The sequence below is a fragment of the Anopheles gambiae genome, chromosome 3 (genome assembly GCF_943734735.2).
Source record: "Anopheles gambiae chromosome 3, idAnoGambNW_F1_1, whole genome shotgun sequence".
In the NCBI taxonomy this organism is placed as follows: Eukaryota; Metazoa; Arthropoda; class Insecta; order Diptera; family Culicidae; genus Anopheles; species Anopheles gambiae.
The window spans coordinates 14,347,363-14,373,705 of NC_064602.1; the positions used below are offsets into that span (position 1 = coordinate 14,347,363).

Consider the following 26,343-nt stretch of genomic DNA (forward strand, 5'->3'; position numbering starts at 1 on the left):
AACCGAGCCACTTTGAAGTGCAGTACAAGCGTTTGAAAATAATAATATCAAGTGCCCAACAATCGAGAGCATCAACACCGAACGCAAGTTAATCCCTTTCGGTACTTGAACTCCTGTCGCTGTCCGGGCTGTCCCCTTTTCTCTCTGTACGACACCCCGTTACCGTGGTGTAGTAAGCAGGTATGCCGCCGTCTAACAAATGCTCGCAAATACTCGGAGTATCACTACCCCTAGTAGCCGCGCTTATCTCAAACGCGTCTCCCAAGTGACGGCAAAAATGATCGAAAATCGATTAACAACCCCTTTCGCATTGCAATGTCCCGCGACCCTCCCTTTGGTGGTCACCTTTTTTTTCGTCTTCCGGCGGAGGGGAGCTAGCGACCCGCAAATTTGTTGTTTCACACCGGCTAGCTATCTAAATGGGCGAATGATAAGAGAAGTGGCACTTTTAGCTATTTGCCAGTGATCGATTTCGACTCGATGCTGCCGCCAGTACCATTGCTGGGCCGACGACGAGAACGTGGTCCCGCCCGATCTCAACGCGCGCGCGAACAATCTTACTCGGTTTTAGTTTAATTCGGTATGGATTTACATTCTTACGCCTTGCGCAATTGTCCTTAAATCGTGTGTGTTTTTTTGTGCAGTACGGATTTAAATTGTATCTTGCAATATGCTTGAAACATCCATCGAATAACCCATATCACGTAGCAAATAATCAATCGATAGGGGAAATAATTCCAGTGCCTTCCTGCTGGTTGGTTGATTACTGCCTCCGGTGGGCGACACTGTGAACGCACCGAGGGGGGGAATGTGAATTGAAGTGACAATTACAGTTAAAATTACTCTGTTAAACAGTGGTGTTAATAAGAAGAAAAAAAAATGGTCCTGCACGCATGAACAGACGCGTGACCAACCGAATGGGCAACACAAATTGGCATAAATAGCTATCGGGAGTGGGAGGGCCTACCCACTCTCCTCCCCCCGCCAGAACAGAACTGCGCATCATAATTTTTATCACACATTCGTGTCCATTTTTTTTGAACCGTCAACAAACATCTGCTTAATTGTGCTACGGGTGTGTGTGTGTGCCAATTGAAAAGGAAGTGCCGTGGAAAAAATGCGCAATTTATGCACAAACCCCTGGTTTGACCAGCAGGATCAGCAGGCATCAGCGCTTAATGCTAGCAGCGTTCAGTGTTGAGTTCAGTGCGTGATGAGTGTGATTCTACAAATAATAAAAATAAAATTACAAACACTTTCATCGTTAAATCAGCCGTACGATTACGGGAACGGTGCGTGGGATAGATTCGTTAGTTGGTTGGGCGTCAAACAAAAAAATAATTTTGGTTTTTGCAATAAGCCAATCGTTTTGCACTTTTTGCACCCCGCATTGAATAGTCAATTAGTGCTATAAGGATAAGAATGTTTTGTTTTTGTTTTTTTGGTTGCGTGACACTCATATTTCGGACGCACAAAACGGTGGACGATTGCAAAAAATGGTGAAATGTTCAGCATTTGTTGACTGTGACTGTTGTTTCGTTTGAATCTGTGTGTTTTTTGCTCTTGTTTTTTTTGTTTCTTTGTGTAGTTAATTGTGTGTGTGGGTTGTTTTCCCTCTTTTTCTCGTGGTGCATAGGAGATAAAAGTGTGTACAGGTGCATTTGGGTCCCCAATAAAGTAGCAGCCAACATGTCCTGGGTGTTTCACCTGCTGTGGATGTTTCTGGTGCTGATGCTGTTTTTCATTGTGCTGGTAAGCCGTGCTGGAATAGTTGGGAAATTGAATTGAAAAAAATATTAATTAAATGAAATTTGAGTGGGCAAGGAGCAAGGAAAATGTGTTCAATTGCGGCCAGGGGTCTTTTTAAAATGAAAAATTATGTTGAATAGTATAGAGATGAATTAAAAAGCCTTTGATATATGATTTCAATCAATATTGCTTCGTAAGAAAACTAAAATTACCTTTAAAAACATGTAATTGTTCCCCCCTTTTTGCAGAAATAGCGATTAAAATGCACTATTTCGTCATTCCATTTACTTGGTAATCCCTTACACCCTGATTTAAAATGTCTCTCTCATTCATCGGCCAACCGATCGATCATTCGTGCTATGGTTTAGCGATAGTATAGATAATAAAGCCAGTTTAATTTTTATATTTTGACTTGATAAGATTTGAGGACGCTTTTAATCAGGCATAAACATAAACTAACAAAAGATTGGGGTATGAATGGCATTGCCAGTGAAGCATATCAGGCGTTGCGTTTAGAAGCAACACGTGACAAGGGGATTAACTTTTTTTTAACTTCATTCCCAAAGATAGGTGACTCACCACGGTTATTGTTCGTTTGAGCGTGTAAGCGATACTTAGATTAGCTAATTTGATGTAATCATACCCTTGTTTTACGAAGCACATTTTGGATTGCTTGGAATAGATTATTGCGAAGAAATATGGTTTTGTACGTGCATTTTTAAAGCGATTTAACCGTTTCGTATCATTAAGTGTGAAGAGAATGTATAATGTTATAACTTCAATTTGATGGTACAGTAGACGGACCCATTATTTTCCCATTCAGATTCCAGTTTGAACAACATTATTCAAAGAACGACAACTGTGGAAAAAATCTCATACACGTTGAATAAAGCAATTCATAGTGTAAAATGACAATAGATATGATATGATCATATTGGAAAACAGAGCAATAGTATTGAGTTTGTAGTTTTCTGCGCTTTTTGGAATAAATTTATGAAAACATATAAGTGTTATTAATAAATACATGAGCATTATAAAATTAAATACATAATTGAAGTGCATAATAAACTACAAAAAAGTTATAAAAAGTAATTATAAAGTTTGATAATACACTGAAAAGCTACGTAAAGCCATCTATACATTCAATTTATTTTACTAAAATCATAAACGTTATACATAAAATTGAATAATTTAAACAAAAAAAAACAAAGCATATATAGTAAAAGAATAAATAATAAAAATAAATTTAACAAGAAACAATAGTAAATGTAATAAAAAACTATACTTACAATCTATTTATTTGTCTTCACTCCCACTCTACAGCGCCGGATATACTACTTCGGGCTGCAGGTGCATCGACCAGCGACAGCGCAATCACGCACTCGTAAGTCCCGCACTCCACAAACGTCCATTTCCGGTCGGTACCAATCCATCTGATTCCATTTTTTTTTACCCTTCACTATCTCTCTTTTCTTTAGAAACCTCTCAACGCTTTGCAGTGTTTACCATCTACCAGAATGACGTACGACCGGCACAAGCCCCACCAGAACGCAGTCAACCTCCGGCATGTAAGGGTGAATTTATTAGAAATGGCCATTCAGAAGTTGTGTTTACCATTCACCCGTTCCCCTTTTTTGTGTTTGTTTCAGACCCAGAACCACCGCCTCCGCCGAAATACGACGATGTGATAAAATCACCGGACCTATTCCAGAAACCTCCACCGTACACGGCATCCGCTCAAGCGTAAAGCAGCTGCGTTCAATCCGTACTCCACTTAATCGTTAATAAAGTTAAATTTAATTCCAACTTACCAACGCATTCACACGGGCAGTTTTAAGCTGTCTCTTTCGTCGTTTTTATTGTTTATTGTTTCTTAAAATTTGAGTTCTACGACAGATTGATGGAAATGATCCGAATTTCATCGTACGGTTTATCGGTTTTCGGGTTCGTCTTGGCATTACAGATGTTCTGCACAATTTCCATACCCTTATGCACACGCCCAAACACGGTATGCTTGTTGTCCAACCATGGCTAAAATAGAAACAATAAGGATAAATTAATTAATCCATCTCCAACCGTTTGCACAAAAACAACACTAAACCTACCGTCGGCAGTACGGTAATGAAGAACTGGCTTCCGTTCGTGTTCGGGCCCGCATTGGCCATGCTAACCGTGTACGGACGATCGTGCTTGAGCGTGGAACAGAACTCATCCTTAAACTCACCGCCCCAGATCGACTGGCCACCGGTACCGGTGCCGGTCGGATCGCCCGTCTGTATCATGAAGCCCTTGATCACACGATGGAACAGATGCCCGTTGTAGTAGCCGTTCTTGCTGTGCACGCAGAAGTTTTCCACCGTTTTCGGGCACTCCTTGCCAAACAGGCGCAAGTGAACGTCACCCATCGTCGTGTGCAGTACCGCATTGTCGTAGATCTTTTGTACGCCTGGGTGTAGTAAAGTTATGATAAATAAAGGTTAATTGGGAATTAATTGCATCTCGAAAGTAAACTTAAACAGCAAACCGAACAAGACATGCATGTAATGAAAGGGTAGGAAATAGGAAGTATTTAGCAAATTTACCTTCTCCTAGCAATGATAGTACGGTGAGCGGGATTATACAAACGATTGCATTTAAGCTCACAACTCTTTTATAAACAGGATGTTTATCAACAAAAATAACTTACCCTGCCCTTCCGTAACGGAAATGATGTCTTCCTTCGAAGGTTTCTCATTGAACACATCGCGCTCCATGTCTTGCAGGTCGGACGGAAGCCGTCTCGTGTAGAGGTAGAACCGTTGTTTCCTGTTGTGAAACGTATAAATCAACAAATTAGTCATCCCGCGTGCATTGTTGTAGGCAGTGCTGCAAAATGTCATGAGCATCACGAGATGTTCACCAACGAAAACAATGAACATAGTCGTGGTAGCTTGATGCTCATTGCTGATAATCAATGAAAGTGCGTCATAACATGCCGAACGCGTCGGGAGAGTGCTTGAGTCAATCGTGAAATTCTGACTGACAAGCCTATTCATGATTGTTTCTGACTGTGAACAGTGCTGCCAAATGCCACTGTTTCAGTCAGCAACACTCATGACTGAAACGAACTGAGATGATCAGAGGAGAGACTCAAACAGTTGGTGAATTAATCACGTGCTTGGTGACATTTTGTTTAGCACCCTACTCTTGGTCACTCACTTGGTCACGACATTTTCTGTCGGTGATAATCACGACATTCTTGGAATATACTTGATGTGTGGTCCCTAGCAGCAAAATCTGTTGGGTCTGTTGGGTCAAACAGGACGAGAAAACAGGCTCATTTTGTTTCTTGGAACCACTCGCACGCACCCCGCATATCACCCATGACCATCGTGATGATCACCGACAGAAAATGTCACGATCAAGTGACTAATCAAGAGTAGGTTGCACAAAATGCCACCAAGCATGTGATGGTCGCACAAACTGTTTGATTTTCACCTCTGATCATCACAGTAGAGTTCGTGACGCTGACATGATTTTCTTTTAGTCGGAATTTGTCATGACTATGTGACATTTTGCAGAACTGATCACAGTAAAAAGTAAATCATGACATAGTAACTGACCAAGCGATGGTCGCAAAAATTTTACGAAGCATGCATTGTTCACACCTCTGATTATCAATATTGAGTACGTGACACTGACATGACATGACATGACATTGACAGTGACATTTTGCAGCACTGGTTGTATAGGTTTAATCATTTCTTCTTACTTGTACGCAGTGCAGAAAAGCGTTGGGTCGTTCGGTATTGCCTGTGCTGCCTTATTTTCCGACGCTTCCTGCTCGAGCGTGGTGGCCGCTTTGGAGAACTTTACCTTGCCCTAAAATCGAACCAATAAGTTTATTTCATTCCATTAGATTCTTCCGAATTGACGCCGTAAAACTCACCTGAAATAGAGACAAATTGAGCGGCCGCAAGTTATCATTCTTGCCAATAATCTTCGCACACCGGTTCGTCTCAATGTTAACCAGCTTAATGCCCAGCATCGTCGGGTACAGTATAAAGTGTCCACTGTAGTCAAACGTTACGTTCATGTTAGCGAACGCGTCCGATTTCTCCAGATCCCGCTCGTTCGCCATCCGCCGGCCAAACTCCATGTTCGACAGCGTTTGCGACAGCTGCTGGCTCTCGCTGTACCGCGCCAAGCTTTCGTCGTACACGCGCAGCAGCTTCCCGCTCAGAAAGCCGAACACGCGCACCTGCCGATCGGTGGACATGGTGGCAAACTTCTTCCCATCCGGCGCAAAGCTCAGCGAGGTGACGATCGTTTTGTTCTTCGCAAACTCGTACAGGCTGCTGTCGAGCTTCGACTCAAAGTGTACAATCTTGGCGGGGAACTTAAAATCATGCCGCGGCCCGTACCAGTACTCCAGTATGCCGGCTTTATCGATCGAAACCGTCACCTCGAACGTGGGATTGTAGCGTATCATCACCACGGGTTTGGTGTGCAGCTTCTCCAGCGTGTGCAGCGGTGTGTTTGTTCCCTTTCCATCGTAGATGCGAATTACCGGTGAATCTTGATCCGCACTGCAAAAAAGGACGAAGGAGAGTTTACACGTTAACTAATAGTAATAGTAATGCTCCATAGTTCGTCTAAATAAATGCGTTTTCTTACACAGCAAGGTAGCTAATCACATCCCCCATCCGATGTATCCACTCCACCCGATACGGCACATACTCCAGCTTAAGCATGTTGATCATATCGAAGTTAATCACATCGAACACCTTGATGCTCTTGTCCACCGAGGCCGTACAGAGATAGGTGCCGCTACAGTTCACCGCCAAACAGTTGATCGGTGCCAGGTGGCTCCGGAAGTGCTTCACAAACTCGATGCCCAGTTCCATCTTTTTCCAAAACTTTACGTGCCCGTCCACGCTGACGGTGACGATGAATTCCGACTTCGTTACGACCAGATGCGTGATGGTGTCCCGGTGCATGAACGACTTCTCGTAACACTCCGCATCGGGCAGGTTCTCGATGTATAGCTTCTCAAACTCGAGCACTGAAAACAAACGACAGGGTAGTTAGCCAAAGCAAATGCACCACCGGAACGGTGTACTGCTTACCTTTCCTCTTTTTCGGCTGTGCCGCCGCCGATGGCATCGGTCCTATCCAGCCACCGTCATCATCCTCATCGCCTTCGGGCTCGTTGCTTTCTTCCGGCACCACCGGTTCCGATGGCTCTTTGCGTGTGTCCTCACGGTCTTCACCTTCCGGCTCGCTGGATGCACGCTTGCGGCGGGATTTTTCCTTTTCACTCATATTAAAATCGTTTAATTTAATGATGAAAGCGCCGAAAGTGTAGCGAAGCGTGCCACAGCACAGAACAAACGACAAACGTAAACAAATCGCACCGAGCCGCATTGACAGCTGTCAAACGGCTGCATTTGAATGTGGTGTTGTTTCGGCATAACGGTTTTTTTTCGTTTTATTCACGGTACGGATTTTTATTTCTATAATTTGCATCATTCGTACTAGGCACGATTTCCTTTCATTACAATTTAGTCTTATGGTGAGCCAATTGAAAATCAATTTCCACTTTGCAAAGTACGTCAAGTAGCTAAACAAACAAACAAAAAAAGATCTAAAAAACACACTTTATCAGTACTTTCGCTTCAACAGCGACAGGTTGGGATGCTTTTTGAAGTGCTCCTCGAACGAACCCTTGACGTAGCTCTGCACAAAGTTCAGCTCGTTGAAGCTGCACTCGATCAGCCGGTTCGTTTCCAGCTGATTAGCACGCTTGCTGCGCTCCCGGTCGAGCGAGGCGGATTTGATCTGCTCCCGCAGCGAATCCCGATACTGCTGCACTGCCGTCTGTATCCGGCAGTCGGCCCGTTCCGCCTCCCGGCGATTCCTTTCCTGCAGCTCCCGCTCGCGCAGCGCTTCCTGCTGGCGCTCCTCACGCTCGCGTGCCTTTCGCGCCTCCATTTCGGCGATCTGCATCCGCTGGCCCTCGTACGCGATGGACGCCATCTGCAACCGCTTCTGCTTCTCGCGCCGGCAAGCTTCCAGCCTGTCCTGGTCGAACTGTTCCCGCGTATCGTTGATAAGCTTTTCCAGCTTGCCATCCTCCAGCTGGCGCTGCCGGATCACGTGCTTGGAGTATTGGTAGAACTGATCCTTTTGCTTCTTCAGCAAAAGGTCTTCCGCCTTGCGTGTCTGCCGCTCCTGTTCGAGCTGCTTGGCGGTGGTTTCGTTTAGCGTGCGAATTAGCTGCACATCCTGCTCGCTTTGCTTCCGCTGTAGCTCTTTGCGCAGCGCTATTTGTTCGCTCAAGTGTTCGGCCAGTTCCGCCTTGCCGAGCGCTTTTAGCTTTGGATCGTGGTCGGGAAACGGTAGTGACGCGCAAACCACCTTTTGCAGATCGACCTTATCCTGAGCTGCTTTTAGAGATCGTTCCTTGATTTGATGCTTGATGTCTTGCAGCGTTTTCTGTTCCATTGTTTTTCGTTCCTGTTTCTCTTTTTGCTCATTTTGCAACTGAAAGAAGGGATAAAACGTTTTACTTGTATCTAAAAACCATATATCCATAACTAATTGTACCTCCATCTTATACTTTCGCACATGCACTTCCGTCCACATTCGTTCTTCGTCCATTTTGGCTTGCTTCAGTTTCATCTTATCCTCAATCTGTGCTAGCTGGCATTTCTTCGATTCTTCGTGATACTTTTGCTGCAGAAACGAACGAATCTCGTCGCAATTATTGCTACAAATTTGGAGAAAACACAATTACGAGCATTTAAACAGTGTGGATGGAAAGATTTTCGGGAGTAAAACCCTCACTTACAGCTTCATTTGAATCATTTTGTTTTTCACAAACTCCATCCGCTGCCGCTCCTGGTCCTGCTTTGCACTGAGCAGCGCATTGGTCCTCTCCCTCAGTCGCATTTCCTCCTCGTCCTGGAACTTTTTCATAATTTCCCGCTCCTGTTGCTGCTGTTCTGATTGCAGCAGTGAATGTAATCTACGATCGAGACAAATGTACAAAAACAAGGGTAGTTGCTGGTGCTTTTCTAACCCCATTCCATACCTTTTACGCTTCTCTTCCAGCTGATGGTCATACTCCTGGTCGGCGCAAGACATCTAAAAAAGAAGCACCGAAATCAATATACAGGACCGCTAAAGGTGTATAACACTTACCAATTTCTTCAACTCATTTTGAATACTAATTTCCGGGTAGAACAGCATTTTGCGCGGTGCGGTGTGCAAGATGGATCTGGAAAAGGTATTCAATGTTTTTGGTCGGAGAGCAAAGCCGATATTCCAATGGAACCCCCGGGTGTATAAAAACGAACTGCCTTACGACACGATACACCCAAGTTCAAAGCTGTTTAACGTGGTTGCTATGATTTCCGAGGGCAGCCCGCGTTTCTAGGGGCAACACGCATGTTGCCAGAATTGGCGTGAACTCTATTTGCTGTGCAGGAATTTGCCCCGGACACGAACGATGTCTCTGTGCGTAACAATAGCGGGAATTAAATAGTTGTTGGACACTTACGAACACACCAAATTAAATTAACTTTCCATGATTTAAAAAATAAACAATCCATAGGATCGTTGAATATGTTCCGCGACGTTCAAATCGGTGGTTCGACACCCTTGCTTTCGAAATCATCAAGTGTCATGGCTGAATAATTTCAAATTCCGTAGCGAAAGCTGTTACGCTTTGTTGCAACAATTTTAAATGATCAGAATTAACATTGTTAAAACGATGAACAAAGCTCAGCTTTTTGGCTAGCTACTTGCTTGTGTTTTACATTAATAAAATCATCATTAATTTACACGCATTTCCGCCTTCCAAACTCCCAAACGCACGTTCAAAGTTCACCAGTCAAAATGAACTATGGGATTCGATGGGCCCCTTCCTTGGTCAAAATTACAACCATTTTCGAAACCATTTGTCACACAACCTGTCAAACGCTCGGTTGCTGCTAGGGTCAGTAATTTATTTTGTGTTGTTCATTCCACAACTTTGCCATCCCCCAGAAGATCCCGAAACGTACACGTTCCTTATCTGACCCTTCGCGAAGTAACTACGCCACCGTCACCGTCCGCACCGCGAGTGAAAAATGCATCCCAGCCGACGGCACGGCAGCTTCCGTGTGCATCCGTACACCCGTGGCACGTATTGTTAGGCACGGCAAGAATCATCACACCCTTCCGTCGTCCCGGGGCAGCAGTGAAGCTACTGGTGCTGACGTCGAAGTTTCGCAACGCATTTTCGGTTGTGTGGTTGGTGCCCGAAGGCCACGCAGTTTTTAGCTGCTTCTGTTTCGGGGGAGGTTTTTCGTCCATCCCAGCCGCGCTTTGTTGCAAAGCCAACGAAAGTCGTGTCGTCATCTTCCCAAATGGTTGGCACTCGACGGCAGCAGCAGCGCCATCGCCAACAAACATCCCACCATCGTATGCAGTGCATCGCTACGAAAGGAAGATAGCATCGAAGGGTGTGTGAGAGAGAGAAGGGAGACGCGCAACGAACCTGCCTCATCATAAAGAAAAACATAGTTTTGCCGTGCCTTTTGCCTCGCGAGTTCTTTACACCTTACCTTCTTCCTAGATCGTGAGCTATTTCAAAGCTACTGCACCTTTCCTCATGTAGTAGTGTGATCGCGAGTTCATATATTAGCCGAACGTGCGTGTAGTGATTTTGAGGGGTTTCCTAAATAAGCTAAAAAGTGAAATCAGTGCTAAAGAAAAGTTTATGCAGAGCAAACAACCACCGAACCAGTGTGCGTCGTCGTCATACGACATTATAAATACGCCTTAGCAACAGGGCTTGGAGGACGGCGGCAAACGCAAGGTGGTGCCGCCGCTGTGTTTGCGCATTCGTCAGGGTAGCGATGAACGGTTCCGCGGCGGTGCTGGGCCAGATGGTCGGTGGTGCCGATCCGGGCACGGTCCTGGCCGGGGAAGGCAACACCGAGTGGCAAACGTTGCACTGCAGCAAGGATGCGCTGACGGATCTGTTCGGCTGGTTTCTGCAGGGCATACTGGCCACCCTCGCCTTTACCTGCCTTATCGGTGAGTAGTAGTACTCCGGATGGTGTGTGTGGTGCGTGGTGTGTGACGCGGGGCTGTTACGGCGCCTCATTAAAGCTTTAACGTTTGGCTAATTGGATTATTTTGCGGCGTACCCGTGTCGTGATGACACGGGCTGCCGAGAGAAAGGTGTCGAGAAAGAGGCGCGCGCGTGTGTGTGTGTGTAACAAGGAAATAGCAACACGGGTGAGCGCAGCAGGTGGTGGAAAGGAGGAGCATTTTGGGTGCAAGAAATGTACGAAAAGGATGCGGAAAGGTCATGAACTGTTGTAGCCAACCGTAGCAGGCCCCTGGAAGTGGAACTGAACAAGATGCCCTGGACTGTCTTTATCGTTTAACGGCTGTTCAAATATCGGTTCAAGCGTCGCCTAGCTGCTGGTTATCACTATTTGAAGAACAAATTACCTAAGCTTCAATAGGTTGTGATGATGCATCCTTCTTATTCAAGCAACCATTTCATTGGATTTGGAAATGAAAATGATATTTACTGTTTTCAGAGCCAGTTTCCAATGTGAACAGCATTGTTCAACGCTCGCGAGATGTTTTTCAACAGCTGTCATACGTTTGTGACAGCTGTGCTGTTGAAAATCACCTCGTGGGCGCTTAAAACGAAGTTCAAATTAGTGATGGGAAAAATTAAGATTTCGTCGGAATTGATTCCGGTTAGTTTTGAAGTTTTCTGGAATCGATTCCGGATAGTAGCTCCGGGATCAGTTTCCGGAATCGACTCTGGAATCGGAATCGGCACCGTAATTGATTCCGGAATCGAAATCGGCTCCACCTTTGGAATTGGCTCCGACATCAGAATCGGCCTTGAAACGAAGTCGGTTTCGACATATCCCTATAAGAATAGGCGTTTGGCTCCAATGATGTTACAAATTGATAGCCGCAAAGAATCCAAATTTATTTGTAAACGATAAATTCTCATCGAGATTCCCGGGCTGACTTCGCCTCTGAAGCTTCTTATTTCAATGCAAGAACTTATTCTCATTCCGGAGCTAATTTCAATTCTGGATTCAATTCTGATTCCATTACCGGAGCAAATTGCGATTTCCAGGTCGATTCTGATTCGGGTGTTGATTCCGATCCCGGATTCGATTCCGGAGTCAACTCCGCGGAGTCAAATCGGAGGCAACTTCGGAATAGGAATCAGCCCCGGAATTGATTCCCAACACGGAATCGGAATCGGATAGGTCCGATTCCGAGCTCAAACCACTAATTCAAATTGTTAGAAACATAGAATTTCCAAAGGAATCCATCGGAATGTACAGCAATTTTAAATTATTTCGAATGAAAACAGTATTCCTACTCAATCTCAAACCCCTCAACAACATGTTATGCATTTGTCCTGACTGTTACGTATTCGTCTTAGAACTTAAAATGCAAACGAAAAGCTGTTATCTCATCTTTATGACAAGCAGCACTATTAGCAAAAATTAACCTAAACAAGGGAATTAACAACCGCCTGCCGCGGTACCGTCGTGTGTGGAATCGTCCAAGCATTATATCGTTTCAGGTGCGTGAGAAGCACGAATAATTGTTCCGCCGAGCGGTTTTTTTGTTCTCGTTACGTATAAGAACACACACACACATACACACAGGTGTAATCAGATGTACGATAAGCAAGCAAAGTTTTCTACCCGTCTAAGATCGATTAAGCAATTCATTGTGTACACTTTACGGCTGGCCAGCAGCAAGCAAGTGAGTTGTTGGCAGGTTATTGTTTCTAATGAAGGGAGAAGGTTTCGAGAGACGATTGGTGTGTTTTCTGTTTGACAATTTCATATAGAGAATCACGCGATTGTAAAAATGGATGTTTGTCATTTTAATGGTTAAAATCATTATTTTTGATTTTATAAAACATATGAAATGTTTCTCTTTAAATATACTTGAAATAAGCCTTTTCAATCAAACAAACCAAACTGCATACATAGCACTGGATTGCAGGGGTTTCCAAGTCATATTCGAATGTAAACGTTGTTATTCACCACGTGCAAGATGTTAATCCACATCAATCTGATATCTAATATCCATCATCATAATTTTCAATTTCATCAGCATGATTTTCAACACATAACAAAGAACTGTCAAACTCAATCCAGCTTGAGACGTGTTGGAAATCATGCTGATGAAATTAAAAATTATTATTATGGAAATATGAAATGTCAATAACATTTTGCACGCGATGAATAACAACGTTCACATTCGAAACTGACTTGGAAACCCCTGTATGTGTTGAAAATCATGTGCTAGAACTGAAATTTCATTTTTGATCAAATAGACCATTTGACAGCTGTTGGAAAACATCTTAGATGCGGTGAATAATTATGTTCGAAAGTGAAAGTTGGAAAACCCTGTACTTCCTTAACTGCTAGTAAACTGTTGATCGTTTCATTTCTCATTGTTAAATGAAAGTGACAAAAAAGGTGAAGGATGAGAAAGAGAGAGAGAGAGAGTACAGTAAAATAAGAACACGCTTGAAACGTCTTAAACTATTATCCCTTTTAAAGCTTAAACATGTAACCGTTTTACTTCGTCTTCGTCTCTTTGCAGCTAAACGCTTCTGCGAACCACAGTACAATCGCCGCTCATGGGAAACCTGGTGGTACGATACGTCCAAGCAGGGCATCGGTGCTCTGGTGATCCACATGGCCAACGTTTATTTGGCCCCACTCTTCCAAGGCGACCCCTGTACCTGGTAGGAGCCCAGTTCCTATTCCCCTCGACTCCGTTTGACTCCGCGATGCGTTTCCGGTTTACTAATTTTTGCTTCAATTTTCCAATAGGTACATTATCAACTTCCTGCTAGATTCTACCATCGGGCTGTTCATTATTTACATCGGCATCAAAACCTGTCAGTATTTAGCGCGGAAGAAAAAATGGGATGCCATCAACTTTGGTGAATATGGTGAGTGTGTGTGTGTGTGTGTGTGTGTGTGTGAAAAATTAGTTAAATTAATGGAGTCCCCCTCCTTCCCCGATTGGTTGTCGCGGTCAACGTGTAATTGAGACACGCCAAGTGTGTACACCTTTAAATAATAACAGTCTAGTTCTATGCAACACGTGGGGCTTACGGCGCAGCAACAACGTACAGAAAAAAACGATGCTCAATCATGTAAGCGGCGGTTGGTCGGGCAAATGCCCATTGGCGGGTCCCAAGGCACGCCAATATAGGCCAAATTGGGCCCGAGCAAAGAAGCCGTTTTTTAAAACCGTACCTCTCCCGCGAACGATCGCTCATGAACACATGTGACGCGTACGGTTGTGGCAAAAAAGAGCCTTAATTACACACAGAAGAGAAGCCCCCTGCCTCCCCTAGCAGCGTGAGGGTGGCGTGGCGTGCAAAGTCATACTCGCACCATACCCCCACGAGAGGAGGGAGCGTGAAAAGCGCGAAGCAGAGTGGCAAGAGAAAGATGCATCGCCGGTGGTTTGATTATGAAATAGAAAGTGGTCGGCCTCTTCTGTCCGTTGTGTGGTTGAATTTTACGAAGAAGGCTTGAAAGGTACACACAAGCGACCGTAATGGAATACCGATGTATGTTACACCGGTGGCCTACAGACAGTCTGCTGGCCCGGGGGGAAGCGTTAGCATAGGTATCGATGATGCGACGATTACGCTATGCAGATAGCTTGCAGATAGAGCCCGTAAGGTGCAGCACAGGATTGTACAATGTCCGGTACAAATGATGTTAACGCATTTTAGGTACACAACAAGCTCTCCATTTTAATCGTAATCCAATACTTGGCTATTGCAACACCGTCTTAGGGTAATATTCTCGGAGAACCGGACGATAGTACCCTATCGAACGACCATTATCAAGGCGGGACATTTCGTATCCTGCGGCAGCTACCTTATCAACGTCCACCGCGGCAGTAACACTTAAAAGACGGTGATATGCGCCCGGTGCTAGTTGATAAGGCGTCGTTGCGATGCGATAGAATGTTTATTTACCTGCGTGTGGGGTAGGGGTGGATTCGGGGCGATGGAAATGACGATGACGTGAACACTATTTACATTGGCTACCTATTAGCGGCTGCTTTTGAGTGGCTGCTGGTCCATAGGTTTATCGTTGTCGTATCAGTGGGCCCTGGTGGGTTTCTCCCGTTGTTTTTGCTCATTAAAACATAAGATACGAACAAGAAATGAAACGGGCAGGCAGAAAAGAGCCGAATCATAACGCGAACTTGAATAGGAACGAAACAAACTGTTGCAGCACGTGCGTACGCGCATGCGCAATGAAAACAAAAGTATGGGGTGGCTGTAATAGTTAAAAAAAAGGGTATCGGACGCGACCGTGAGTGTTAGGTTCCACCGAGACTTGAACTCGGATCGTTGGATTCAGAGTCCAAAGTGCTAACCATTACACCATGGAACCTCGCTGAGAGAGCGCCCGACTGGCACGAAACAAGAAGGTGCGATGCAGATTGCATACATGTAGGCGCTTAGCAATAGGGTTTCGTTAAAAAATCACAGTACGAATCACGCAATTCGCTAATTTGCACTGCAACATTGCGTCCTCGTTTCAGGTGCCCCGAAATCCTGGCTCTACCAAACGTGTATCTACGTGTGCCTGATGGTGGTCGTTAAGCTGATAACGACGCTAATCATTCAGTTCGATGTGTGGGATAACGTGAAAAACTTCGTCCTGTCGCCGTTCCGGGATCCGCGGATAGAGCTGGCCGTCGTGATGCTGGTCATTCCGTTCTTCGTCAATGTAAGTCTCTCTTGTGAGTAAATTATTCGTCGCCTGTTTATTGTATTTAATGTATTTCCTTTCCTAATTCCAGATCCTAATCTTCTGGGTGACGGATAACTTCCTGATGAGGCACACGCGCAAGAAGCGCAACACGGCGGCCGGCAGCTCGCACCACGCGCACGGTCGGGAGCATAGCTTGCTGCAAAAAGTAAGGGGCCATTTTCAGACAAAAACTAACGAACTCTAAAAGCCATCTCTTGACGTTCGGTTTTTTTTTTTGTCGCGTAACGTACAAGTAGAATAGCTAGGTATTGTTTGTGTGTGTATATGTGCCCGCGGGGTTGTTCTCGTTTTTCTTCCACTTGTTGGTTCCAATCGGTGCCAGTGCCCATCCTACCCGCCAGTAGAATTATTGTTAGGAGTTTCGTAAGCAACCTCGTTGTCTTTCATGCCTGTTCTGGTGCTTAGTATTATATTATACGTTTTTTTTTATATACAACTTCCGAGCAGGGGGTGTAACCCGGGAATGGTTAGAATAGAGGCCCATTATTCCACACACTTAAACGACGCGCAATGATATTAATCTTTCCGGGAAGTGTATTAGTGCCTTAGCTAGTTTGTAAGCCGTTTAATTGCTCAATTGTTTCGTTTTCGTGATCGAATTTAATCTTTCAATTGACGAATTTAATAATAATCCCATAAAAGACAGGCAGTGAGAGAAAAAAAGCTGTATTATTTGGAAGGGTGGTTAGGGATATGTGTTCAGTGCGTGCAGCCTTCCAACTTTAGCGTTAACTCACATTCATTCCCCCCTCGTGTGTCCTTGTTGTAGAGTAGTTGTATTCGTCTCCCTGTTTTGTTGTTGTTATGTTCAAACCTCCCACCGCAAATCACACACACACTACTCCACCCAAGTCATTCCACCACAACACTCATCTCCCGGCCAGTAAAATAAAAACAAAAGCCTTTTGCTGCCGCTTTCGCTCAACCATCACAACAACCAAATCCCGAGTAACCGAGCCTCTCTGACATTGACAACCCAATCATCTTTTTGCAGGTAAAATACAAAATGATACACAAAACCAAACCAAATGACTCAGAATCTGATACTCTTTTGTCAGGCGATGAAGAAATTTTAAGCTTCAGTACGCCCAACGGTGGTGGTGGCGGCGGTGGTGGTGGTTTGGGGCAGAGCGTTACCAGCAATCGGTCCTTCTCGGGGCGCCACTATCACCACACGCAGCATGCACCTTTCCTCCATCAGCATCACGCATATCTGCAGACGACCACGATGGCGGACGGCACGTCAGTGGTGCCGGCGGCGTCCTCGTCGATGGCGGGCAGCAGTGGCAGCAGTGGGGGTTCCTCCTCCCTGCTGACGCCGCTCGACATGGACACGGCCATCGTGCTGACGCGAACATCACCCGGGCCGACGAACCGGCAAAGCACAGTTCAACAGCGCACCAGTGTCATTAACATTTAAGGACGAGCCTACCCCTCCCCTTTAACAAGCCGCATATCGTTCCGCGTGCGTGTGTGTGTGTACTAATAACACTTAGAGAAAGAGAAGAAGAGAGAGATTAAGTGGCAATATTTCCTGACGACCACACAGGGGACATGGGAAAACAAAGGTGATCGACACGGAAGCACTTCCCAAACGTACGGACCTGAACAAACAAACCTTAACAATCATGCACACCCGATCATTGTGTATGGGGAAGAGCAGCCTCATCAGAACCAATCACATTTCCTGTGTTGCAGCTAAAAAAAAAATACATTCAAAGTACCTTGGCAGAAGCAACGCATTCAAACGATAAAGTCTGAACACAATTAACCGTAAAACAAGTAATCTGACACTGGCACTCCAAAGAAAAGCCAGCCGATCAGCAGCAGCAAAGGAAGGTGCGCGAAGATCGAACGTTTGCTTCCGGTTCTGTTTATTGTTGAACCCCCCGTTTGTTAAACCGTTGATAGGACAGATGTTATATAGGGTGTGTGTGTCCCCGCCCTCGAAGAAGAGATAGTGTGGTGGTGAGTTAATCGTTTCCCAAAACCCACCACCCCCCGAATTTGCTGCACCGGCGGTGTGGCATACCATTGTGATACTGAGTGAGAACTGAGCAGGAGCGTACACAGAAGATTCACATATATTCGTCCAGCGAGTGGCCCCCCCATTCAGAAAAAGGGGGTGAAGAAAGGAACATTAAAGTAGGGAAGGGATTCGAATCCAATCACAGGACAGGAAACAGGAGAAGCGTAGCAAAACCTACTGTCAGGCTCACGCATGATATTTGGTGGAGGAGAGATCTGTACTATTTTAGCTACTATTAGTCACTGTTGAGATGTTAATGAGGCCCGTTGAAGCGAAGCGAGCGTTGCAATTAATATGCTTCCATTTTTTGAAATAGACAAAAGAAGAAGAAGAAAAACCTCCGAGAAAAGAGCAAAAGACATTTTCTGTAAAAGCAAAAGCTTCAATGTAGTATGACGATGTACCGGATAAAAAGGGAATAAAATTTACCAAGAGGCACGCAATGAAAGAAGCTACAGCAAGGCACGAGAACGGTGAAGAGAGAGAGCGGATAGCCCGTTTTGGGAGGACTTAAGAACAGTGACAGTGAAGCGAAAAAGGTGAAATGTGAAAGCCAGCAGAGAATAAATCGGAACAACGAAAGCCACTCGATGCACTTTAAACAATGCGCTATGATTAAGGATAAAGAGGAGCTAAGGGCATGGATAGGAAACTACTGTTTTGCAGCAGAGGTGAGCCGCCTTTAGGCAGTGGTGGGCACTTCTATGCATCTACATACACATACACACCTAACCTAACAAAACACTATACTATTGTTCTATTTTATACATAATTATACAACGATTTAGCAATTAAGGTGAAAGCGGTGGGGCGCGCTTCTGATTATGTATACAAGCGGCGGCGGATTCGATCGTGAGGAGAACGGAGAACGAAAAAAGGAACACGCGCGCGAATTGAAACTGGCAAAGGGGTTCACGCGAAGTGTGATCGGGATCCGATCCGAGAGGAGAAGGAGAGAAAAAAAGAATAAAGGAAGCTGAAGTGATCTTTTATACGCAAGAACACAACGGGTTTTGAAATTTGCATCAAAAAACGAGGAAAGCCTTTCTAGGCGCTCTCCCCCGCGGGGGCTCGAAAATCCGAAAGTATTCTGGATCGGTGTGGTTCATTGTAATTCAATAACGGTTTTTCGCGACGATTTGGAGTTTTCTCGAAACCAGTTCACTCCACCCGGGGTTGTGAGGCCATGTGAAGTGAAAAAAAAGAAAGAAACCCCACACCGATCAGAACCATTTCCAGCGCATCGTTTGGTGAAAGGTGAAAGCCATTCTCTTTCCACCGTTCGGGGGCATGTTCGAGAAACGTTCGACGATCGGTTTGGCAAAATCGGTGCTGCAATCTGTTCGACCAGTGCTATTCTTTTGCAGTATTTTGCAGTGATCGGACGCAGACTAATATCGCTACTCGCACCACCACCCAGTGGCTATGGTTGGCAGCAGTGTTCGCGTTAATTATGAGCGGGGAAATAGTGTCGCGTATGGGAAGCAGCACGGTTGGCTGAAGCGTTCGTCGAGCGCTAACGTTTGCATCTCCATACCGGATGAGCTGGTGATGACCCCGGCAGCCGAGAGGTGAGTTGGTTGATGAAAGTGCATATGAAACGATAACTACGATTATAGCAATAAACATAAACATTAACGTGTGTGATGATGAAGCAAAGGGAAGCAGCAAACGCACATGGGCAGCAGATGAAATTCCACCCGAAAAAAAGGAAACATCATTAAAAAACAAGGGGAAACAGACGGGAAGATAGGAAATGAACGGGGTCACAAACATTAAAAACATGTGCGTGTGTTTGTGTGTGTATCGGCCACGACCGCATCTTATCTGGATGCGCATTTCGCGATTCCTCTGGAATGTGACGCGCGACTTTTTTTTGGTGGCCATGTGTGTGAAGAAGAAGGGTTGCCGAGCCAAAATAACCTCGTTTGTTCACGGTGTATAAGCATGGGAAGCAATTTTCGACATTTAGTATAATTTTCCAAATCATTCTGTTTAACTGATCAACTATTTGAAGAGGCAATGAAATGGCCAGCACGAAGGTCAACGTGAAGTAATTGTTTCATGTAATTTTCAACCCTTTTTTCCCGTCAACTTTCAACAATATGATTCACTGCTTATTGTACTGCGTTTTGGTGGCGGCCCTCCCCCCTCCTTACCGGTTCAGGTCCTCCACGTGGGCACACATGCACACACAAACACACCGATTTCTCGTCTCGTTTTCAAGCGTCTTTCGCTCGCTTATGCTCTTTCAATCGTACGATCAAACGATCTTCAAACGCTCAAAGGCTCCCTTAAACACGCGCTATGTGATTCTGTGTGTGTTTGTGTGTATGTGTATGCGATGGCGTCAGACGTCTCTCGCGCTCACACGGGACTCAAACACCCGCTTGCACACATCAAACGGCAAAAGAATGGAAGATTTGTGCGATAGCGAAAGCGGGCACCCCGCATTTCCAACGATGCGATCCAACCGCCCTGCACGACTCTCACGCGCAACCCGCACTACACTAGTCGTCCGGAAATGAGCCGCGCGGGACCGAAGAAGCGCTCGGACAAAAGCGTTTGAAGTTGCCTCGGATATGGGGTTTGCGCGTGTGAGTGTACGGCCGACCGTCAAGTTCCCAGCGCGCGTGTCTGGGAAAACCTGTCCTGGGTCTTCTTCATTCAGCGCTCAGCCAACGGCCACGTCGGTCGTGTTGTGTGCGTCACCAGTCGTCGTCGAAGTTCTCGTTGTGCAGAGGCCGGGGTTGGTTGGTTAGCCAGCCAGTCGGGTGTGTGCGAGTGTGTGTCGGCCGCGGAAGGAGAGCATTAGATCGTGCGGAAAAGTGAGCAAAGGGTACGACGACAAAGCATTTCAAAACTTCACCAAACTCTACCAAAAACAACCGCTACGTGTTATCGGTGAACAGGAAAAATCAATTGAAATGTTACAAGCCAATAACATGTTCGAAATTATGTACAACACACTCCAATCACGTTCAAATAGTGCCCGGCGGTGCGAAGGAGCATGATGATTGGAATGTTTGGAGTTGGTTGTCCCAAGATGCTCCGAAGAAGAACTGTTACGAGTGAATAACCCATACAAAACCTGTGTTTCCGTTTGTGTGTGTGTGTGTGTGTGTGTGTGTGTGTGTGTGTGTGTGTGTGTGTGTGTTTGTATGTGAGGTGAAGATTCACCCCATAATAATGTAAAAAAACGAGGTCCGATAACGGTGTTTGGTGCTGTGAAGCGTAGAAGAAAGAGTTATATCTGGCGCAACACGCAGCCGGGAAGCTTCCACGGCGCAACAGCAACCTGTTCTAAAGCGGCAGGGAGCAGCGTGTTATTCCCGAACCCCTTTTGCACACACCTTAGCCCCTTTATCTGTTTGAATGAACCGCAAGAGTTCCGCTTTCATTGTGAAATAGTGCTGCGAGAGGCGGGATTTTGCATTCACGACACGTTCGTGTGGAATTCTGTAATGAAAAAAAAACACCCCAACCGGTGGTTTGGCCTGGGGTTGACAACGTGGCGTTCTGGTTTACTACCTCAGAACTTGTGGATGACCTTGAAGAACTTCTACATACCCTTTTAAGCTGTGTTTTTAATCATTTTCTATAGAGCCATGCTGTGTGCTCTCTAACCTTTCCACAAATTAGTGACAACGGACGTCACCTCACCTACTTCTTACGTAAAACACGGTCGGTGACAGTCTGCGTATTCGCACAGCCTACTCTGACCCAAAAATTTCAAATGTCACATCCAAAACAAGTGCCCCGGTTCGATTCCGGTTTTTTCTGTTTAGTCTTCGGACACGTTAATGTGCTTTCATTTGCATAAACGAGTCGTTTCTCTTGCTTCTTCTTCGAGATGCCCCGTGTTAGTCAGTTAATTAGCGATCTTTCAACAAAGAGCAGTGGTTGGAATAGCTAGAATAACGGAATACATTTCCCTGGCATGTTGATGATGATGACGATGCCTTAGCTGAGTGCATCACATGATCGATCGATCGTGCGTTTGGGGAGGTAATGGGTAAATCACACTGAGGTCATTACCGGCCGCAATGTCTACGGTGTGTACTCATTTGCTGGAACTCACGAACGGTGCAAGTGCCTCAGCCTTGACTTTGAAACAAAGCGCATATCCACTGCAGGGCAAGGGAAGACACTGGCTGAAGTAGATGGTGAAGTAGAACGATTTCGTTCGATTCGAAACACAGATCCGCTTGGTGCATGCGCGGGGATGAAGTTCAGTGTTCTTACGCAATCGTCTTCTCCGCGTCCGGTTGGAGCGGATGGGAAAAGCAGCGTACGCAGCACGCACGCAACGGAACACGATCAGTAACAAGTTCATTGACAACCAGGTTCACTGGACGGAGTGAATCCAATTCTGAAACCTGTTTTTTACTTCTTCTTCTTCTTCTTCTCTCGAGCATTATGTTTCACTCCGTTGGGGTCTGCTCTGGGGGGTGGGATCGATATGTGAACGGTATGTTTGGGGAGATGATTAGTACTTCTTCTTCTTCTTGTGGCACAACAACCGCTGCCGGTCAAGGCCTGCCTGTACCCACTAGTAAAGTGAGCTTGGCTTTCAGTGACTTTTTGTTACCGTAGCAGGATAGTCAGTCCTACGTATGGGGGTACGGTCTATTCGGGGCTTGAACCCATGACAGACATGTTGTTAAAGTCGTACGAGTTGACGACTGTACCACCAGACCGGCAAAATGTATTGGTACTAGTGATGGGAAAAATTAAATTTTCGTCGGAAAAATTAAATCGATTCCGGCTAGCTCCGAAGTTTTCTGGAATCGATTCAGGATAATAGATTCAGAATCGGCTCCGGATAGTAGATCCAGAATCGGCTCCGGAATCGGAAGCGGCTTCAGAATTAGCTCCGGAATTGACTCCAGAATTGGCTCCGGGATCGGCTCCGGAACCAGAATCGGTTTCGGAATCGGGTCTGGAATCGAAATCGGTCCCGGAATTGACAACAGTTTCGGCATCTCTATAAGAACAGGCGTCTGGGTGCGTATTGATAGTCGCACAGAATCCAAATTTACTTTTAAACGATCCATTTTCATGGAGATTCTCGGATTGATTGATCGCTTCTGAAACTTCTTATTTCAATTCAAGAACTGATTCTCATACGGTATGTTTATGAGTCATACCGCAGCTAATTACAACTCTTTAGTTAATTCGGATTTCGTTTCCGGAGCAAACTGGGATTCCCAGGTCGATTCCTATTTCGGAGACGATTCCGGATTCGACTCCGAATCTGGAATCGATTCCGGAAACGGAATCGGCTCCGGAATCAAAATCTATTCCGGAATCAGAATCGTCTCAGAATCAGAATCAAAATTCCGAAGTCGAAATCGGCTCCGGAGTCAACTCCGGAATCGGCTCGGAATTTGGTTCTGGAATCGGCATCGGATTCGGCTTCGGAATTGATTCCGAATTGATTCCGATTCCGTTGTTACTTGTTGGTATTACGGGAAACAGTATTCTGAAAGCTCACGCGTGAGGTCAAGAAACATCTCGGCAAGACGATATGATCAAACCCAATACCCTTTAACAATAATTGTTACATTTAACATCTTTACCTTGGTCTGTATAATACACAATGATATTGATGTCTACATTGTTCTCCACAACAGACTGCTTGCCATTGAACAGACGACCACCACCACCACCACCTGTTGAGTGTTTCAAATTCAAACCACGTGTTTAGTGAGCACGTGGAGGTCATGGAAGCGAAAGCTTTGTGTGAATAAATCAAAGCTTTTATGTTAAATCAGCCGACTTTAGAATTACTTTAAAGAATACTATACTAATTTCGGGATCATTTTTAAGTTTTAAATTGACACAACACGTTCCCAAAAAAATATTATTATTTTTTTTAATAGTAATAAACACAAGATGAAAAAATAATGCCTTTCCTACCTTCTCTCACTCTTTCTGCAGCTCCACTGTTATCGACATGACGGGTGAACAGAAGGGCACGGTGCTGGTGACCGGCGGTGCCGGTTACATCGGTTCCCACACGGTCGTTTCGCTGCTCGAGGCCGGCTACGGTGTGGTGGCGCTGGACAACTTCACCAACTCCGTCAACTCGGCCAAGAACGAGTCGGTCGCGCTGAAGCGCGTCGAGGAAATTACCGGCAGGAAGGTACACTTCTATCGCTGCGACCTGCTGGACAAGGATGCGGTCGAGCGCATCTTCAAGGCGCACCGCATCGATTCGGTAATACACTTCGCGGCGCTGAAAGCGGTCGGCGAATCGATGACGAACCCGCTGCTGTACTACAAGAACAACATGATCGGCATGATCAATCTGCTCGAGGTGATGGACAGTCTCGGCATTTACAAGATGGTGTTCTCGAGCTCGTGCACGGTGTACGGCGAGCCGGAGCGGTTGCCAATCACGGAGGAAAACCCCACCGGCAACGTGACGAACGTGTACGGCCGCACCAAGTACTTCATCGAGGAGATGCTGAAGGATGCGGTGCGGGCGGATCCGAAGTGGAACATTATAGCGCTGCGCTACTTTAACCCGGTCGGGGCACACAAATCGGGCCGCATCGGGGAGGATCCGACGAAGCAGTTCACCAATCTGATGCCGTACATTAGCCAGGTCGCGATCGGGAAGAAGGATGTGCTGACGATCTTTGGCAATGATTACGATACGCCCGATGGGACGGGTGTGCGGGACTATGTGCACGTGATGGATCTGGCCAGTGGGCATGTGGCGGCACTGCACAAGCTCGACCAGGAGCATCTCGGGTTGAAGGTGAGCTGTTGCTGTGGGAAGAAAGAGAGAAAAGAGCTAATAGTTAATGAGCGCATTTTTCATTTAGATGTACAATCTTGGCACCGGCAAAGGAATATCCGTCATGGAGCTTATACAAACCTTCGAGCGGGTGAACAAGGTCAAGATTCCGTACGTGATTCAGGAACGGCGTGCCGGGGATATTTCGTCCATGTACGCCAATGCGACGCTTGCCGAGAAGGAGCTTGGCTGGAAAGCCGTTCACAGTGTCGATGAGATGTGTAAGTGTGCGGCGACTGGAGCTGTGTGCCTGTCTTATCCACTGATTAACCTTCCCACATACTACTTCCACCCCCCATTTCAGGTGAAGACTTTTGGCGATGGCAAACGATGAACCCGAACGGCTACAAAACGGAGCAAGCTAATGGGCACCATTAGGGACGGGTCTGTTCCGGCCGGTGCTGCTTATTGACAGGTTTTATCGTATTTATTCAAATGCAACGCGCCGCCTTCTTCCATGGCCAGTTCGTACAGGCGTTTGTTTTGCAGTTTTAACACTTCCATTCCATACGAGGTGCAGCCTGGGTAGAGGCTGCGTGCGAATAGTTCTAAACAGGTGGCTCCGGGCGGTACAAATTTCGATGTGAATAAATCTGCAATCGAAAGCCGTGGAGAGACCAATTATATCGTAATCCAATAAGGGGTTGAAGCCTTTTAATTCTCTGAAAGAAACATACCGTACAGTGGTGGTTTGTGCGAATGTATTGCACACGGTACCGAGTACAGGAACCGTTCGCGTGGGAATGTTCGGGCCATCGGCGACCCCTGCGGTAAGCCGATAAAGATCCGCTCGTATGGTTGTTTTTGGGCCGGTTCGTTAAATTTGCACACCGGCTGACCGCTGCTGGCCGTAATCTTGACCCAGTACCAGCAACCGACCAGCTCGACACCCCACTTGGGGAAAAAATCCTTCACCACCGCATCGATGTGAGACTGTGCGTTCGTGCACCATACAACCACGAGCGTATTTTCGTGCCGATGGCGTTCGAGCGGAATCGCTTTTATGTCCGCATTCGTCAGCATCCGGTAGCTCGCTTTGGCGTTGACGGCTTTCACGCGCCTGATGTATTTGTTCCACCACGGTGGATCGAGCACGATCAGGTCAAACTTTTCATCCCGGCCGATATATTCTTCGAACCGATCGATGGAAGAGTTGATGAACGCTACCCGTGGAGGAATGAGAAAACTTTCACCGTCCATTTCCGTGACGATGGTATGGTTCGTACTGTTTTGTCCGCGAAACCGTCGATCGGCATCGTACTGCGAGGAGGTGTTAAAGTGGTCAACAAATTCGAGCGCTTCTTTGTTGTTTGTGGCGCTTTGGTGCGCTCTGGTTGGTAGTTTGTGTTGGATGGAAGAATGGTTTTCAAACACCTAGAAATAAACAGTAGAAAATGTTAGTTATAATCCCTTCTTTGCGGTAACCAATTAGCATGCCAAACCTTTTGAGTGGTCTCGTCGAACGGTCCTGTCGTTTTAATCCGTTTCCTTTTCTTGGCATTTTCTCCCTTGTCGTCTCTCTTATCGTAAGGTACGTTGATATCGAAAAGAACTCTGTTCAAACATGTTTTCTGTACGTTTTTATCCAGAAAACTATTGCTGTAAACATTTTCCACACTGCCGGCATGGTTCAGAAGGTACGCTTGCTCACTCAATTCTTCCCAACTGCACATTCTTGGCATGACTTTCGAGTGTTTTCTTACTAATACAAATTGCCATAAGTCTAAATAAGCTAGTAATGCGTTAAAAATTTGAGAAACGAATGAAAAAATACCGGCATCGGCATAAAATAAATGTAAACAAACTTTTTCCAGTTGAAAAGTAAACAAATCACGTTCAATCTTGCATGACGTTTCATCAGCAAGTTTAGGTATGCAGGTTGAATACTTCATTCGCTCTGTTGCTAACCT

At 45.8% G+C, this 26,343-nt stretch overlaps 6 protein-coding genes and 1 non-coding gene across 10 annotated transcripts; 3 read left to right on the forward strand and 4 right to left on the reverse strand.

The window, feature by feature from the left end:
* The first annotated feature begins 440 nt into the window (after positions 1 to 440).
* On the forward strand, positions 441 to 3,567 carry LOC5668161 (uncharacterized). 3 transcript variants are annotated; one of them, XM_061657743.1, is made up of 5 exons: positions 441 to 580; positions 1,637 to 1,752; positions 3,073 to 3,133; positions 3,228 to 3,317; positions 3,399 to 3,567. In XM_061657743.1, exons 2-5 carry the CDS (start codon positions 1,690 to 1,692, stop codon positions 3,494 to 3,496), a joined length of 312 nt encoding a protein of 103 aa, XP_061513727.1. In that variant the 5' UTR covers positions 441 to 580; positions 1,637 to 1,689; the 3' UTR covers positions 3,497 to 3,567. The 3 variants fall into 3 exon arrangements, with proteins under 3 accessions (XP_061513727.1, XP_061513729.1, XP_061513728.1); XM_061657745.1 differs by having other exon boundaries at positions 507 to 579; positions 1,604 to 1,752; XM_061657744.1 differs by having other exon boundaries at positions 515 to 580; positions 1,589 to 1,752.
* Positions 3,568 to 3,580: 13 nt separating this feature from the next.
* On the reverse strand, positions 3,581 to 7,278 carry LOC1275510 (peptidylprolyl isomerase domain and WD repeat-containing protein 1). The gene is made up of 7 exons (XM_314761.5): positions 6,858 to 7,278; positions 6,406 to 6,793; positions 5,678 to 6,317; positions 5,501 to 5,610; positions 4,436 to 4,554; positions 3,855 to 4,195; positions 3,581 to 3,780 (listed from the first exon to the last, which is right to left on the reverse strand). Exons 1-7 carry the CDS (start codon positions 7,153 to 7,155, stop codon positions 3,637 to 3,639), a joined length of 2,040 nt encoding a protein of 679 aa, XP_314761.5. The 5' UTR covers positions 7,156 to 7,278; the 3' UTR covers positions 3,581 to 3,636.
* On the reverse strand, positions 7,189 to 23,639 carry LOC3291776 (cilia- and flagella-associated protein 53). Of its 2 annotated transcripts, XM_061657738.1 has the most exons (6): positions 23,548 to 23,639; positions 8,935 to 9,010; positions 8,825 to 8,877; positions 8,582 to 8,758; positions 8,338 to 8,500; positions 7,189 to 8,274 (listed from the first exon to the last, which is right to left on the reverse strand). In XM_061657738.1, exons 2-6 carry the CDS (start codon positions 8,980 to 8,982, stop codon positions 7,393 to 7,395), a joined length of 1,323 nt encoding a protein of 440 aa, XP_061513722.1. In that variant the 5' UTR covers positions 8,983 to 9,010; positions 23,548 to 23,639; the 3' UTR covers positions 7,189 to 7,392. The 2 variants fall into 2 exon arrangements, with proteins under 2 accessions (XP_061513722.1, XP_557804.4); XM_557804.4 differs by lacking the exon at positions 23,548 to 23,639 and having other exon boundaries at positions 8,935 to 9,460.
* Positions 9,692 to 17,721, forward strand: LOC1275511 (store-operated calcium entry regulator STIMATE). Its single transcript, XM_061657739.1, has 6 exons — positions 9,692 to 10,815; positions 13,387 to 13,531; positions 13,620 to 13,741; positions 15,364 to 15,551; positions 15,625 to 15,741; positions 16,591 to 17,721. The coding sequence occupies exons 1-6, from the start codon at positions 10,635 to 10,637 to the stop codon at positions 17,014 to 17,016; spliced, it is 1,179 nt and encodes a 392-aa protein (XP_061513723.1). The 5' UTR covers positions 9,692 to 10,634; the 3' UTR covers positions 17,017 to 17,721.
* Trnaq-cug (transfer RNA glutamine (anticodon CUG)) lies at positions 15,141 to 15,212 on the reverse strand. Its single transcript has one exon. It is a non-coding gene; the product is annotated as a tRNA-Gln (tRNA).
* On the forward strand, positions 19,036 to 25,065 carry LOC1275512 (UDP-glucose 4-epimerase). The gene is made up of 4 exons (XM_314763.4): positions 19,036 to 19,196; positions 23,569 to 24,394; positions 24,462 to 24,654; positions 24,738 to 25,065. Exons 1-4 carry the CDS (start codon positions 19,051 to 19,053, stop codon positions 24,809 to 24,811), a joined length of 1,239 nt encoding a protein of 412 aa, XP_314763.4. The 5' UTR covers positions 19,036 to 19,050; the 3' UTR covers positions 24,812 to 25,065.
* Positions 24,823 to 26,270, reverse strand: LOC1275513 (N(6)-adenine-specific methyltransferase METTL4). The gene is made up of 3 exons (XM_314764.5): positions 25,876 to 26,270; positions 25,111 to 25,807; positions 24,823 to 25,026 (listed from the first exon to the last, which is right to left on the reverse strand). Exons 1-3 carry the CDS (start codon positions 26,113 to 26,115, stop codon positions 24,839 to 24,841), a joined length of 1,125 nt encoding a protein of 374 aa, XP_314764.5. The 5' UTR covers positions 26,116 to 26,270; the 3' UTR covers positions 24,823 to 24,838.
* Between the last annotated feature and the right edge of the window lie 73 nt (positions 26,271 to 26,343).